General features: G+C 40.3%; 2 protein-coding genes across 2 annotated transcripts in view; both read left to right on the top strand.

The window, feature by feature from the left end:
• LOC127228798 (solute carrier family 22 member 19-like) overlaps positions 1 to 4,197 on the top strand; it is a 31,453-nt gene extending 27,256 nt beyond the window's left edge. Inside the window, exon 6 of the mRNA XM_051193867.1 lies at positions 4,078 to 4,197. Coding sequence (XP_051049824.1) covers positions 4,078 to 4,197 — 120 coding nt within the window. The remainder of the gene's footprint in view (positions 1 to 4,077) is intronic.
• Positions 4,198 to 11,664: 7,467 nt separating this feature from the next.
• LOC127228796 (solute carrier family 22 member 19) overlaps positions 11,665 to 17,481 on the top strand; it is a 35,589-nt gene continuing 29,772 nt past the window's right edge. Inside the window, exons 1-4 of the mRNA XM_051193865.1 lie at positions 11,665 to 12,192; positions 14,181 to 14,284; positions 14,638 to 14,792; positions 14,895 to 15,063. Of these exons, the coding sequence (XP_051049822.1) occupies positions 11,791 to 12,192; positions 14,181 to 14,284; positions 14,638 to 14,792; positions 14,895 to 15,063 (830 nt within the window). The 5' untranslated portion in view covers positions 11,665 to 11,790. The remainder of the gene's footprint in view (positions 12,193 to 14,180; positions 14,285 to 14,637; positions 14,793 to 14,894; positions 15,064 to 17,481) is intronic.

The following is a 17,481-nucleotide window of genomic DNA, read 5'->3' as shown; positions in this document are numbered from 1 at the left end:
CACATTTATCAGTCATTGATCTTATTCATCTCTCATCCCTACTTGTCTCCTTCCTCTCCTTAAATAATCCTTTTGTACTTTCATGCCTTCTATTGTGTATAAACCAAAGAGTTGAATTAGGGTTAGCTATGGAAACATGGATGAGATGTTATTTACAGGTCAGTGGGCAACTTATAGTGGTTATTCCATTGAAGAAAATGTCTTTCTTCTCCCAGAAATCATTAATTGACTATCAGTCTTGAAGACCAGTAGCTCTTTATGGCTCCTTTCATCTAGCAATGATCAATAAATCCTGAAGAAGGGAAATGGCGTTACAAGTTTCTCTACTTTCTATGATGGAAGGTTGACTAGACTATCTGGGCAGGTCTTGTGCAGGTAACAACAACAGCTAAGAATTTAAATGTTAATGGCCATAAAATGCCTTGAGAAGAGAATTCTATGTACTCCACCCCTCCCTCTGGCTCTTACATCCCTCATGTTTTCCCTTGAGCCTTGGAAGGGGTGATAGAGATGTCCAGTCAAGGATGAGTGCTCAAAAATCACTTATTTTCAGCACTTTGACCAGTTTCAAGTTTGCAGTAACTGCATGCACTATAAAAAGAAGTTTCTCTTACCATAGCCAACAGCAGCATTGTTATATGGACACAAATAAAGATATTTAGATGATAATTTACTGGCACATCATATCCAAAGAAAACAACTCCCAAAACAGCAACAGTAGCTTCCTGTCTTGGTAATTCTCCTATTAGCATGACAAATCACTATGATCATGCAACTTATAAAAAAAAGGCATTTCCTTCTCTTCTTTCTCCTAACTCCCTCTCCACTCACTGCCTCCCCCCACCCCCACTCCCAATATGCTCAGGAGATCTTGTCCCTTTCTACTTCTGTGAGGGACCTTGCATGAATATCTTAGGTTCCTTCTTGTATCCTAGCTTCTCTGGCAGTGTGAATTATAGGCTGATGATCCTTTACTCTATGTCTAAAATCCACATATGAGCGAGAACATACCATGTTCCTCTTTTTGTGACTGGGTTACCTCACTCAGGACGGTTTCTTCAAGTTCTATTCATTTGCCTTAGAATTTCAAGATTCCATTGTTATTTTCTGCTGAGTAGTACACCATTGTGTAAATGTGCCACACCTTCTTTATCCATTCTTTAGTTGAGGGGCATCTAGGTTGCTTCCAGGTCCTAGCTCTTACAAATAATGCTGCTATGAACATAGTTGAACAGATGTCTTTGTTGCATGGGAGGGGAGAAGAAAACATAAGGGACCAGGAAGATTGGGTTGGGGGACGAACAGACAAGAGCAAGAAAAGAGATACCATAATAGAGGGAACTATTATAGGTTTGAAGAGAAAACTGACTCTAGAGAAATGTCTGAAGACTTACAAGGATGACCCCAACTAACAATCTGAGCAACAGTGGAGAGGCTGCCTTAAATGTCCATCTCTGATGATGAGATTGATAACTACCTTAATATGCCACCCTAGAGCCTTCATGTAGTAGCTGATAGAAACAGAAGCAGACACCCACAACTAAACACTGAGCTGAACTCCTGGAATCCAGTTGCAGAGAGGGAGGAGTAATGAGCAAAGGGGTCAAGACCAGGCTACAGAAACCGGCAGAGATAGCTGACCTGAACAGGGGGAGCTAATGGACCCCAGACTGATAGCTGGGAAACCAGCATAGGACCATCCAGACCCCCTGAACATGGGTCTCAGTTAGAAGGCCTGGGAAGTCTAAGGGACTTCTGACAGTGGAACCAGGATGTATCCCTGGTGCACAAAAGGACTTTGGGAGCACATTCCCCATGGTGGGAAACACCCTTAACCTAGAGGCAGGAGGGAGGGCCTAGGCCCAACCCCAAATGAATTGACAGATTTTGATGATCCCTCCTGGAAGGCCTCACATGGATGGGGAATGGGATGGGGGGCCGGGGGGAATGGGAGGATGGGAGGGAGAGGGGACTGGGATTGATATGTAAAATAAGAAAAAAAAATAAAAAAAGAAAGTGTTTAATTTTGGGACTCACAGTTTTAGAGGGTCAGAGTCTATGGTGGAGAGCATGGCAGCAAGCAGAAAAGCATGGTACTAGAGTAGGGTTGAGAGAGAGAGAGAGAGGGAGAGAGAGGAGGGAGAGCAAGCTAACTAACAGGGAGTGGCGTAGCTTTTGAAACCTCAAGGCCCACCCTCAGTGACACATCTCACCCAACAAGACCACCCCTCCTAATCTTTCTTAAACAGTTCCACCAAGTGGGAACAAAACATTTAAATACATGAGCCTAAGGGGGCCATTCTCATTTAGACCACCATATTTTCCAACTAAGGTCTATAATTTGCCCAGCTATGTGTTTTCACCCAGGTTTGAGGTACTAGATAGGAGTTTGGTACAGGCCTCAACTCCAATCAAAAAGTGACTTGTTCAGTCCATGGCAGTGATGCCAACATTTCACAAGCAGACATATCTTCCCTGGCATGTTATAGTGGGGCACAGATGTCTTCATATTCTTAGGGCCATTTGATTTGAAAATCTTTTCCCGATCCTTAACTCTGAGGTAACATCTGTCTTTGAAGTTGAGATGTGTTTCTTGTATGCAGCAGAAGGATGGATTCTGTTTTCATATCCATCCTGCTAGCCTGTGTCTTTTTATAGGTGAGTTAAGACCATTGATATTGAGGGAGAGTAAGGACCATTGATTGTTGATTCTTGTTTGTTTTGGATTTGTTTTTGGTGGTGGTATTTTGTGTAAAATTTTCCAGTGTTTCTGGCTTTTGGTAAAGTGGGATTATTTATTACCTATGTTTTTTGCGAGTGTAGTTAAATTTCTTGGGTTGGAGTTTTCTTTCCAGCACTTTATGTAGGGCTGGATTTGTGTATATGTATTGTGAAAATCTGGCTCTGTCATGGAGTATCTTGTTTTTTCCATCTATAATGATTGAGAGTTTTTGCTGGGTATAGTAGTCTATCCAAGACCTTCTGGTTTTCAGAGTTTCCATGGAGAAGTCAGGTGTAATTCTGTTAGGTCTGGCTTTATATGTTACTTGGCCTTTTTCCTTTGCTGCTCTTAATATTCTTTCTTTATTCTGTATGTTACATGTACATGTTTTAATTATTATGTGTTGAGGGAACTTTTTTTTGGTTCAGTCTATTTGGTGTTCTGTAAGCTTCTTATACTTTCATAAGCATGTCTTTCTTTAGGTTGGGAAAGTTTTCTTCTATGATTTTGTTGAATATGTTTTCTGCACCTTTGAGCTGGGCTTTTTCACCTTCTTTTATGCCTCTTATTTTTAAGTTTGGTCTTTTCACGGTGTCTCACATTTCCTGGATATTTTGTGTTAAGGATTTGTTGTATTTAAGATTTTCTTTGATCAATGAATCTATTTCCTCTAGTTTATCTTCAGTGACTGAGATTCTCTCTTCCATCTCTTATATTCTGTTGGTTATGCTTGCATCTGTAGTTCCTGATCGTTTACCCAGGTTTTCTATTTCCAGCATTCCCTCAGTTTGTGTTTTCTTTATTGTCTCTATTTCAATTTTCATGTCTTTAACTGTTTGAATTGTTTCCTTCATCTGTTTGATTGTTTTTTTTCTTGGCTTTTCTTGTTTTCTTTAAGAGATATGTTGTTTTCTTGCATTTTTTTGTTTGAGTTTTCTTCTATTTCTATAAAGGATTTTCTCATATCCTCTTTGAGGGCCTCTATCATTTTCATGAAGCTGTTTTTAAGGTCATTCTCTTCTGCTCCATCTGCGTTGGGATGCTTAGGTCTTGCTGGCATACAATTCCTAGTCTCTGTGTTATATAAGTATTTCTGTTGTTGGATGTGTTCTTATACTGTCTTCTTCCCATCTCTCCTTCCAGTGGGTACAGGTGGGGTTTCTCCCTCTCTTTGTGGGTAGAGGTTGAAGGCTCTTGCCTATCCTCTCTTCTGGAGGGGACACTGCTTTTTGATATTTATATTTTTCACTAGACAGAAACAGTAACTATAGATCTAGTTCCTTGCAGGTGTCCAGTATACCCACAATGCCCATCATTTTGTGACGTTTAACAGTTCATTAATGTTGTTGTTGAAGGTTGTGATAACCACCATGAAGGAGGAGCTGGAGGCCTCACAGACAAAATCTTTGCTGTGGGACCTGTTCCGTACACCCAACCTGCGCAGGCGGATGTGTCTCCTGTCCCTAGTCAGGTAAGCTTCACGTAGAGCCTATTAAATTAAGGTGGTTTGAAGATAAAATTTCTCAGTGATATATTTGGAGATAAAAGGCAAGGAATTTCTGGAGCGGGAGGTAGTCAAAGAGTTTAGAATATAGGAACACATAATTATACAGTGAGGAGTGTGCTCATCACCACCTACTGGATTTAGCAGTAGAGACTGATGCCAAGAACCTCTGTCATAGTACAAACTTGGTCCCTGAGTATATCTATTTGTTTGTTTCAGTTTCAATTTCAAAGAAATTAAGGTGCACAAATGTAAATGAATACATATAGTTGTATAACCCTCACCACATCAAGATACAGTGAAAATTTTAAAACTCTGGAAGAAATCATCATGTATCCCACAAACTCTACTATACCTTAAAAAATTCAGTAGCAATGATATTCCCTATCATCACACAATGATTTAATTATGACTATGAAATTATCATTTACATTAAATATTCCAGAGAGCGAATTATAAGCATGCACAGATAAATTAACAAACACAGCCATTCTCCTCAGAGAGAAAGAACAGTTTAATAAAAAAATTCTGTTCAGCTGCCTTGAACAGTGGAGGATAGCAGCAGCTGCAAAAGCTTGTTGGTTTCCCATGGGTTGATGGCAAGAGGAGGCTGCTCAAGTGGTTAGCCAGGGGGAATCAGGTGGTTAGCCAGGGGATTCTGTCAGACAGGTCAGGGGTGGAGAGTTGTGGCCAGCAATGTTCATATAGCCATTAAGGGCTTCTGAGAAATACTTTAGGTTTCTGTTTCCTAGCAAACCCCAGTCTTTTGTTGATGATAAGCGATGGTTGTCCTCTGACTACTTCCACCTGAGTGGGGACATTAGTAAAGGGAGTCTGGAATGAAACCAGCAGGCAATGGATAGGAGAATTTTGTAAGAAGTATTTGGTTCACTGAGCAATGGGCCAGTTCACTAATTCTTTCCTGAAAGAATCTGAAGAGACAGATGGCAATTGTTCCTATGACTAGGATAGAGGTCAGAGGGCTGAGGAGAGGCATGAGGCAAGAGTCCAAAGGAGACTGTGTGAAAGTTCTGCATTGGTGTCTGCTCCCAGAGGCGCAGTTCTGTGTACCAGCTCACATAGGTTCTTAGTGCTCTCATTTACACAGTAACAGAATTTTCTATTGAAGAGGAGACAAATGCCTCTTTTCTCAGAAGTCAGTAAGCTGAGGGCCTTGTGGATTTGCAGGATCACTGAAGCTAGAGAGGCGAGCTGGTTATGGAGCATAGTAGAGCCAAGGTTGATTTCCAGATAGAATTTGCCAGCGAGGCAGAGATCTGCTGGGATAGATAGAGACTATGGATGGAAGGTAACATTAAGGAGCTTAGGGGGATTTTGGACATATATTTGAAACCTTCAGTCCTTTTGCTCAGTCCTGGTAGTTGGGAGGGTGGAAAGGAGCCCCAAGGCCAGGGGGCGGGGAAGGACAGACTCCCACTGGCAGGTGGTAGGCAGGAGAGCTTAAGCTGTTCACTGACTGGAGTGCTTATCAGATGAGGGGCGTGAAGCAGGTTTGAACTGTGGCACTGTGGCAGATGAAGCCAAGTCATGACTCCCTGAAGCTCCATGGATGTGTAAGAAGAGTTGTCTGTCTCACTGCCTGTTTTCATCCGTATTGGAATCCTCACTGCAGGGACAGCAGTTAACAAATGTCTGCACAAAGCTCAAGCAGGTTCATTCCTGGAGTCATAGCAAAAACAAAGACTGAGAAGTTGTCAGCATAAACATGAACATTCATCTGTAAGAAGACAGAGCCTTCTGGGCAGGAAAGAGAGCAAAGGGAAGGGAGAGCTTGAGGGCTTGGAGGATGGGTCTGTGACAGAAGCATGGACGTTCTTTCCTCTGACCTGCTGTCCTCACGTCACCACCAGAGGGGGACTGGGTAGATATAAGCTGGACAGAGATATAAGCTGCAGCACAGGGAGAAGTACTTTTTTTTAAATTAAAATTTTCATTTATTTTACATCTTGATCACAGCTTGTCCTCCTCAGTCCTCCCATTCCCTCCACCAACTTCCCCTCTGCCTCTCTGCCCCAATCCATGCCTCTCCCACCTCTGTTCAGAAAGGGGAAGGTCTCCCATGGGTGCCAACAAAGCATAGCACATCAAGTTGAAATAGGAGTAAGTTCCTCTCCTTGTATTAAGGCTAGGTAAGGCAACCCAGCATTAGGGACAGGTTCCTAAAACTCACCAAAGCATTAGGAACTGGCCCTGATCTCACTGCCAGGGGTCCCACAAGTAAACCAAGCTGTCACACATATGCAGGGGGTCTAGCCATTGGTCCATATTCTGTGAGCTCCTATGAGCAGGCCGGTTGCTTTTGTGGGTTCCCTTGTAATGACCCTGACCCCCCCTGTCTCATACAGTCCTTCCTCTCTCTCAATAGGATTGGCTAGGTTCAGCCTAGTGCTTGGCTTTACATCTTTTCCATAAGTTACTGGACAAAGTCTCTCCAGTGACAATTGGGTAGTTACCAGTCTGATAACAGGAGATGGCCAGTTGAGGCTACCTACCCATGATGGCTAGGAGTGTTAGCTGGGGTCATCCTTGTAGATTTGTGTGAGTTTCCCTTGCATCAGGGTTCTACCTGACTCCAAAATGCACTCTTCTCAAGTAATCTCTTTCATTATTCTTTGCCTCCATCCCTCAATCCTATCTTTTTAAACTCCATGTTTAGAAAAGAAAACATTCAAAGGAAGTTTAAAAATTTTGAGCCTGTGACTATGATAATTTTAATTGTTTTTTTAAAAATCTTAATAACCAGTTCATGTAACTGTTACCAAGGCTAGATTAATATATATCAGAACTCAATCGATTAATGTGTTAAACTTTGGATTTCAAAGTTTAATGGCATATGTATAATTTTAAGTCTCATTTCCACATATCTTAAACCATTCTTTTAGATTTTTATAACTTCCATAAATATTTAGTCATTTGCCATGAAACTTAGATGCTTGATCATTGAGAGTAGTCATTGAAAAGGCAAGTGTTTTTAAATCATTATTGGAGCATAAAGGAAGAGTAAAAAGAAAATTTTCAATCAGTAACAACAGGCTGGTAGTTTGGTGCCATTGAAACCTGTTTGTGAGTTTCCCCCTTTACAGTAGGAAGCCTGCTAGCTCTAGGGAAAAACAAGGACAAGGCCTGACTTTTTTTTTTTAAATTTATTTTTTTCTTACTTTACATATCGATCCCAGTTCCCATTCCCTCCCTCCTTCCCTCCCTCCCTCCCTCCCTCCCTCCTTCCCATCCCCCCTATCACCCTCCCACCCTCCTGGAGGGTGATACCTTCCAGGAGGGGGTCAACAAAATCTGTCAAGTCATTTGGAGTAGCAAGATATCGTGGTTTAATAAAGTTCAGGATAAACAATTAGGCCGAACAGATGTTTATTCAGGGAGAAATAACTCACAACATAGACAGGTGAACACCAGCAGGTTTCTGCTTCCAAGAATTCCTCTGGAAGTCCTCCTGTCCCCACCCTCAATGGGTGTGGTCAGTGCCACAGAAGGAGACAAAGTGAATATTCCACTACAATTCCCCTTTTAGTCTAAAGAAAAGATTTAGGCTTTATACAAAACTATACAAAACAAGGGTGCTCTAAGAAAAGGAAAATCGAGAACAAAACGACCTACATATCTAGTCCTAGGGTGAAGGCATAACGGAATCTACAATAGAGTTGTCTTAAGCTGGAAAACTTAAATCTAGTACCTAATATATCTAACTAGAAAGAGAGAATAATAGTTGTGATAGTTTAATCTCCAACCTCATCAAGACCTGAGAAGGAAAATAACGATACTAGGGTAGACAGGAAGTATGGATGGGCAACTTCCAAAAGGTGCAGAGAGGACAGAAACAGCAGGCTACCTGGATAGTCACCCAAGGTTTCCCAGCAACGTTGGTACACCCAGTTTTGGCTAAGGCCATGAGTACTTGACAGACCACAACAACAGCAGGGAGGTAGAAAGGCTGTCTTACCCTGACTTGGCAAGGTTCAGCAGTCTTCTATATTTGTCTCCTGCAAGCACATAGGACCGCATGTCCAAATCAGTGGTCCAGGTGAGGGCAGTTCTTTGCCCAAGAGGCCATTAGCCGAAGCGAGGATGAACTCCAGAAGGAGCAACAACAGTGTCCAACATATTTTCAGGAAAGTGCACGGTGCTGTCAGGAGCAATAGTGTCTCATGTCAATGGAGTACTAATATTAAAACATGTAAATGCCATGTTCTGCATGCCTATGAAGTGATTGAAGATTAGCATCTATGTCTGACTAATCTCATAATTAAAGGAAACATGGGTGAAGATAATCTGTAATACTCAGGAACTTAGCTAAAAAAACTGATTAAAACTTCCTTGAGTAAAGCAGGGATAAATACCTAAACAATATAACTATGTACACACACACACACACACACATATGTAAATTATATATATGTAAATCCCTAAAATAGAGGTAAAATAGAAATGTCTAGACAAGAGGTAGAACTATAAAGAGCAGCAAGATAAATATCCCCAAATTGTATCAATATACAAAATGTTTTGAATACAAGAAAAGTATACATGCATAGAATATGGCAAGAATAAATGTGCATAAATTGTATCAATATACAAAATGTCTTGAACATAAGTAAAAGTATACATACATAGAATATGGTAAAAATAATGATAATGTGCATAAAACATCATAAGTGGAAAGATTTCACACAATATAACAAAATATAATATACAATTCTTCTGGGAAGGGAATATAAACTTAATTTTACATAGCTTACCACAAATAAGAATATATAACAATGTAAGCTCTACAATACTATTATCTCACTCTTACTCAATAATTCACAAGAAGACAGGCTAATCTACCTATATCCCATCTAAACCATATCTTTCCCAACCATACCCTATTCCTATCTAAAAGATAAACCTGAGTCTAAACATCATCTTCCATACCCAACCCTAAGTAACTAAAACCAACCCAAAGAAGATGAATATTATCTCCAAATTCCAAGAGTAGGGAAAGGGGGTGTCGTTATCTTAAGGTTACTTCCTGCTGAAATGGGAGGATGATTGCTCCATGGGATCCTATGGGAAGAAAATTTTTAGCAACCAAATTTCTCAACAGAACTGGCTGTGACACATGTAGCTAGTCACTGTGTGGCAGAAAATGCTTGACTGTAGTTCTATTTGAAACTCTGGCCAGAGAGTAATAAGAAGGTGCACCATTACAGCTAGCTAGTCATTAGTTGTTTCAAGCAAGACAGTCTCAAACTGGTTTTAGGGTGATGTTTGTAGTCCATATGGATCAGGTTAAGTAAGTGGAAATGACGACATGGGGCCTCATCTTCTTTCCAGAGAGTTCAAAGATTGCTGTTAGGAATTGTTAGTATTCCTTGTGGAAAATTTAAACTTCAATATTACAGTAACATTTTTAAGTTTTTAAGGTATGCATTAGGGAAATGCAACAATAAGCATTCAAATGTATATGAGAAAATTAAGATTTCAGAGAGAAAATTGCGTATTAGCGAATGAATCCACAGATTTTGTTTTCTTCTGCCTTACACCAATTGGCTTCTTGATTTAAGGCAGAAACCATGAATTTAATCTTAACAACATGCTTGAATTTAGAGAAGGAAAGCCAAATCCATCTCCAAAGCCAGAGTTGGTTTATATGAATTGGGACTACAAGAATATTAGATAGTAAAGAGAAATAGATTTCTGTATAGAAATAGTTTACTAGAATTAAATATTTTTTATCATAAATCAGATTCCTCTTCATTAAGTGATTGTTTCTGGAGAGCTGTCTTCTCTCTGTAGGTAACTACATGTTCAGTGTCTTTTGGCTGTTTGAAGATAGGTTTTCTCTGTTTTCCTGTAAGAACAAGAACATAACACTTCCCCTACCTTTGAGAGGTCTCTGCACATCTCATGGGACCTAATTTGTTGGATGACTTGTCATTTCTCTTCATTAATATGTTTCTCTTGTTCAACTCAGATCTTGATTAACTTAGATGGTATCTATAGTTTTTCTTTTCCTGTAGATACAAATGCGAAACCCCTACCCCAACGTAACACATATCCTGGTTTCCATTCTGAGGTCAATACATCTTTGAAGTACACTGGCTGATTTAGTTTAGAAGTTTTTTCTATTGTCCAGTGTCTTTCTGCAGCTGTTTTTCCTTTTTCATCAGCATTAAGAAAGTTTAATGTTAATAGAGCATTATGTAATCTGTGTTTGAGTGTCTTGGTTCCTCCTGCCTGTTTATGGAGCATTTCTTTTAACGTACAATTGGATCTCTTAACTACTGCTTGTCCTGTAGGATTGTGTGGTACACCCGTTATGTGCTTTATGTTATAATACTCAAAAAACTGTTTCAATTTGCTGGAGACATCTGCTGGAGCATTGTCAGTTTTTATTTGTTCAGGTATGCCCATAATGGCCATTATCTCTAATAGGTGTGTGATAACAGAATCAGCCTTTTCAGAGCTCAGAGCAGTAGCCCATTAAAACCCTGAAAATGTATCTATAGTATGATGCACGTATTTTAATTTTCCAAATTCTGCAAAGTGAAACACATCCATTTGCCATATTTCACTTCTATTTATACCTTTAGAGTTACTGCCTTTTAGTAAAGGAGTTTGGTTATAGAATGAGCAAGTAGGACATTTCCTTACTATTTCCTTAGCTTGTTGCCAAGTGATAGAAGAGGCCTGACTTTTACACTTGCAACACACACACACACACACACACACACACACACACACACACACACATATATATATTGAAGATAGGTATGTTATACACATAGAGATGAATATAGAATAGCAGAATATACCTCCTTGTGTGCCTCCATTACTCTCTGAACTCTAATTATCTAATTATCTTTCACTTACTACATTTCTGAGAGGTCAAAAGGTCCTCTCATTTACTATCTGAATCATCAAATATCTATGTGAGCTTTTCACTGGTGGACTTTAAGGTCCTGTCTTTGTCCAGTCTCCCACAACTTTGAAAATATGTTTACAATGGGAATGGATCGATCTAGATCATATTAGGTAACAAAGATGGACAATTGCACCATAATTTGTTTGCATTAACTTCCAGTCTTTTCATTAACTGTTAAACAAATTCAAGATGAAGCAAAATACTTCTAAGGAACAGAAAGTGAAAAATAGTTCACTGCAGATGCTACTAAAGTAGCATTCCACCAATGTCTGCATGACACGGAAATAATTTACTTGGTTTAATTTCAGAGAGTTTGCTGGTCATTTCCCAGAGCTGAACATGGGCTGTTGCATAAATTTCTAAGAAGCAAATGTTTAACAGACCAGATTGCAGAAGGTATTAGAAGAACTTTGTTTGGTTTGTAGAAAACAGGTCCTTTGCTAATGGCAACAATACTACAGGTCCCAGTTCTATGACTCTGCTGTGACAAGAGGAGAGATACATTAAGAGGAGTTCAAGATCAACCCTATTTAATTTGTTTCTATGAAACGGAACTTTATTTGGAGGTGTATACTTACCTTGGTGTAAGCAATTCTGCTCCCCATTGGAGACAGTCATCCAGCCTCAATGGCCTTTCAGGAACTCTTGAATTCAGTCAGAGGCATGGGGAGGTTTCAGATTTTTCAGATGACTTTTTTCTTGTTCTGTACTGCCATAGTGATTCCCCACAACTATTTGGAGAACTTCACTGCAGCCATACCGAGTCATCGCTGCTGGGTCCCCATCCTTGACAATGACACTGTCTCTGACAATGACAGCGGAATCCTGAGCCAAGATGACCTCCTGAGGATCTCCCTCCCATTGGACTCCAACCTGAGGCCAGACAAGTGCCGTCGCTTTGTCCAGCCACAGTGGCATCTCCTTCATCTGAATGGCACCTTCTCTAATGTGACAGAGGCAGACACAGAGCCCTGTGTGGATGGCTGGGTGTACGACAGAAGCACCTTCCTCTCCACCACTGTAACTGAGGTAAGTGGCTTCAAAAAGACCTTTCCCTCACTGAATTCATTGCAACAGTTCAGCAATAGCACAAATAGCATATATGCTTTTGCTTATTCATTGTCTTCTTAAATGCAAGGATCATATTCAATAATTCTAATGACTTCTAGTATGAATGAAGATTTATGTTTCTGATCCTTTCTTTCAAGGCATGACCTCAGATTAAGAAGCAGCTTGTAGAAGAAATTTGACAACAGGATCATTTAGCAAAATAACAACAGTAGAGGCCTATTTTCATCCAAGTCATGGGCTTCTAACTGGTTTTACAATGTCAGTCATTATTTTCTTCCTCTGTACCAAGCTATAAATCCAATCCAAATGGTTGGTTATTTTATATCACTTATGTCACTACTTCAACAATGGCCATTTTGTCTTGTAGGTTGGTATTGTAGCATGAGGGTCAAGTGCTAAGCAAGGCCATTGACGTCTTTTGTCTATCTGCACTCTATATAGAAACATCTACCACTATGAAAAATGACCATTAAGGAGAGTTTTCAATCTGGTTTGACAGTTATCTCTATGTCCTAAAAAAAAAAGTGGTCTCTTCAATAGCAGGGTCTTAACATTTAGTTATGGCAGGAATCTATGAGCAATGGTAACAGCCTGAGTTGTTTTGGAGGCCTGTGGGGCTTCCCTGACAAATAATTTGTACAAAGTTATTGCACATGCATGGCACTAGGGTTTCTGCTAAATATCCCAGGACTTCTGAGATCAGTGTTATTCACCCAAATATTGTACCTTCTTTTAAATTGTATTTTGAAATTGGCTTACTCAACAACAGATTTCCATGGGGCTTTCAGTCCATCCTTCAGGGAGGTGTTGGAGAAAGGGATTGAACAAGGAATGGGGAGGAGGGAATGGTACAATTATATTTTATTTTTGAAATTTTAATAACAATAAAAAGAAGTTGACAGAGAGGAAACATCCTTATAAGTGAACTCAGTGACAAAGTGGTTACTTACACAAGACCAGCACAAGGTCAAATCAATCAAAATTCCAGCATAGATGGGAACAGAGCTCAGGAGGACCCACTGAGGATGTATTGGGAGTTGATGGTTGCTTGGGGAGGGACTTTTATCATATTTTAGGGGTATGGCTAATACTAGGTTGTCTGCACTCTAATGTACACATAGGCAACATTAACCAAACAATGGAATATGAGAAAAAGGAAAAAGATGTGAGGGTTGGAGAAGGATGTGTTCAGGTATCTTGGAGGGAGTTGTGGGGGATACAAAGGTTGGATTATCATAGTGTTTTGTATACATGTATGAAAATTCTAAGAATGGTGTAAATAATAATAAGAAAAATATGTAAAAAGTAATTATTGTGTATAAAGTTAGTTTAAGTGAAGTGTTCATGTTTGGTTTACACTTAAAACATAAGTTTATACAAAGCCACAGTGATGACTAGAAATGGAGGTCCATGACAGAGTATATCTGCAGCACTTGTGAGACTCAAAATTCAGTTACTTGGCACTGCAAAAACTCCCATCAGTTCACATTCTTTGATAGACCAGAGTGTGGGTAATTGCTAGTATTCTACCCATGTGTGGGCCCTGAGTTCCATCAACTATATTGTCAAAAGTATAAAAGTAAATAAGTAAAACAAAAACAGTGATCAGGATCTAGCTGAGCTCTACTCAAAGAGGAATCATGGAGGAAGCTGTGCTCTGATACATAGAGTCCAGTTAAAAAAATTTAAGGGTCATGGATTATTGCATTATAGGGCCAAATTTGAGAACTTAGTATTGTTTACAAGTCACTAGTATAACCTACAATAATCACAGTAAGACTAGTGGGGGCAGATTTATTAAAGCTATAATTGGATGGTAGAAATTAGGTAATAGTGAAAAAGGAAGCTGGAAAGGAAGATGGGTTCAGTGCAATTGGATGCTCATGTTGAAGAATTTTGAACAAATTACACTGACAGGCTGTCATGCTGGTTTCTTTCTCTTCCAGTGGGACCTGGTATGTGAATCTCAGGCACTGGATTCTATGTCTAAATTCACAGTCACCATTGGAAATGTGATAGGGCATTCCTTAGGTGGCTATTTAATAGACAGGTGAGTGTCCATGCTTTGCAGCCCTCTCTACATGTGAATATTCCTCATTAGCTGTAACTCATTCACTCTTTGACCCTAGAGATCACTAAACACAAACAGAATTTCACTTAGTATTTAGAAGTCTGTGTGTTGTGTTGACACAGAACTAGCATATTATTAGACATGGAAGAGGTAAAACAAACAAACAAAAAACAAACAAAAACAAAAAACAAAACAAAACTAAGAGACAATGTGGCAGGCATGGACGAGAAAAATGATAAAAGTTAACCACAGGGAATAGAGAAAATTCTTACTGACTTATTTGTAACAACACCTGCATTACTTCTCTGATGGAACTTTTGTCTTTTCCTCAGGTTTGGGAGGAAGTTAATCTTCACATATGCTTTACTGCTAATGGCCATCTGTGAGACCTGTGCAGCTCTGGTTCCTACCTTCTTCATCTACTGCTCAGTTCGCCTTCTGGGTGCGGCTTGTAACTTACTCATATTCATGAATAGTACTTTGCTAAGTAAGTCAGAGCTTTTGATGGCCATTCTACAAGTTTTTGTTTTATGGAGGTATCCTTTCCACCTTTTTTTAGGAGTTGAGATTTGATTTTCTTTCCTTTCAGTGGTAGAATGGACAAGCCCTAAATTTCAAGCCTTGGTGACGATACTGATAACATGTGCTCAAGGTTTTGGAAATCTAATAGTGGCAGGCCTGGCATCTGCATTTCGAAACTGGCACCACCTCCAGATGGCAATGTCTGTGCCAGTGTTTTTCCTCATTATACCCACAAGGTAGGAGCTTTCCTCCTCCTCCCCCTCCTCCTCCATCTTCTCCCCCTCCTCTTTTTCTTCTGGAGGAATATAGGTTTTCTAAAATATTTTTTATTTAAACTAAAACTCAATATTATTTTACATATTAATCCCAGTTCCCATCTCCCTCCTGTCCTTCAACCCCTCCACACAACCCCTATGCACTCCCTAGGTAGAGTGAGGCCTCCCATGGGGAATCATCAAAGTCTGTCATACCTTTTGGGGCAGGACCAAGGCCCTCCCCTGTGTATCCAGGCTGAGAGAGTATCCTTCCATAGGGAATGGACTCCCAAAGGCCACTCATGCACTAGGGATAAATACTGGTTCCACTGCCAGAGGCCCCATAGACTGCTTAGGCCTCCCAACTGACACCCATGTTCAGGGGGCCTGGTTTTGTCCTATTCTGGTTCCCCAGCTGTCCATCTGGGGTCCTTGAGTTCCAACTTGTTCATGTCAGCTGTTTCTGTGGATTTCCCCAGCATGGTCTTGACCCCTTTGCTCATTACTCCTTCCTCTATGCAACTGGATTCCAAGAGTTCTGCTCAGTGTTTAGCTGTGGATCTCTGCTTCTGCTTCCATCAGCTACTGGGTGAAGGCTCTAGGATGGCATTTAAGGTTGTCATCATTCTCATTATAGAGGAAGGGCATTTAAGGGAGCCTCTCCACTATTGCTTAGATTCATCCTTGTGGATCCCTGAACATTTTCCTAGTGCCAGCTTTCTCTTTAAACCTATAATGGCTCCTTCTGTTAAGGCATCTCTTTTTTTCCTCTCCTCTATTCTTCCTTTGACTCGACTCGATCTTCCCGATCCCTCATGTTCTCCTTCCCCCTCCTTCCCTTCTCTTTCTTCTATCTCACTCCCCCTTCTCTGTGCTCCCAATTTGTTCAGGAAATCTTGTCCCTTTTCCCTTCTTGGGGGGCCCATGTATGTCTCTCTTAGGGTCCTCCTTACTTCCTAGCTTCTCTGGGGTTGTGGACTGTAGGCTAGAGATCCTTTGCTCTATGTCTAATATCCACTTATGAGTGAGTACATACCATATTTGTCTTTCTATGTCTGGGTTACCTCACTCAGGATATTTTCTTTTAGTTCCATCCATTTGCAAATTTCAAGATTTCATTGTTTTTTCCCACTGTGTAGTACTCCATTGTATAAATGTACCACATTTTCTCTACCCATTCTTCAATTGAGGGGCATCTAGATTGTTTTCAGGTTCTGGCTATTACAAATAATGCTGCTATGAACATTGTTGAACAGATGTCCTTGTGGTTTGGACGTGCATCCTTTGGGTATATGCCTAAGAGTGGAATTGCTGGATCTTGAGGTACACTGGTTCCCATTTTCCCAAGGAACCGCCATATTGATTTCCAAAGTGGCTGTACATGTTTGTACTCCCAACAGCAATGGAGGAGTGTTCTCCTTACTCCACATCCTCTCCATCATAAGCTGTCATGGTTGTTTTAATTTTAGCCATTGTGCCAGGTATAAGATGGTAACTCAGAGTTGTTTTGATTTACATTTCCCTGATGACTAAGGATGTTGAGCAATTTCTTAAGTGCCTTTTGGCCATTTGAGATTCTTCTCTTGAGAATTCTCTATTTGTATCCCACTTTTTAAAAATTTATTATTTTACATGTCTATCCCAGTTCCCTCTCCTTCCCTCCCTCCTTTTTACCTTCTCTGCCTTCTTACATGCACCCTAACCACCCTCCCCTCCCATCCCCCCACCCCAATTCCATATGTAGGGGAATGCCATCCAGTTGGGGTCATGTAGATCTGACAGGTCATATGAAATAGAGACTAGGGCTTCTCTCCTGTCTCTAGGTTAAGACAGTTATCCCTCCATGGGGGATGTGTTCGCAAGGTCCTTTTGTGCACCAGGGATACTTTGGTGTTTTGGTGACTAGCTTCTTGAGTTCTTTGTATATTTGGAAATCAGCCCTCTGACAGATGTGGGGTTGGTGAAGATATTTTCCCATTCTGTGGGCTGCCATTTTGTCTTGTTAACTGTCTTCCTTGCTTTATAGAAGCTTCCCAGTTTCAGGAGGTCCCATTTATTAATCGTCGATCTCAGTGTCTGTGCTACTGGTGTTATGTTCAGGAAGTGGTCTCCTGTACCAATTTGTTCAAGGATGTCTCCCACTTTCTCTTCTAAGAGGTTCTTGTGGTTGGATTTATGTTGAGGTCTTTGATCCATTTGGACTTAAGTTTTGTGCGTGGTAATAGATAAGGATCTTTCTGCAGTCTTCCACATGTCAGCATCCAGTTATGCCAGCACCATTTGTTGAAAATGCTTTCTTTTTTCCATTGTATAGTTTTAGCTTCTTTGTCAAAAATCAGGTGTTCATAGGTGTGTGGATTGTTTTGAAATCCTGGGATTACAATGTCCATGAAATCAGGA

This window comes from Phodopus roborovskii, unplaced genomic scaffold (assembly GCF_943737965.1).
Source record: "Phodopus roborovskii unplaced genomic scaffold, PHOROB, whole genome shotgun sequence".
Lineage (NCBI taxonomy): Eukaryota > Metazoa > Chordata > Mammalia > Rodentia > Cricetidae > Phodopus > Phodopus roborovskii.
This window is presented reverse-complemented; position numbering and strand designations above follow the sequence as displayed.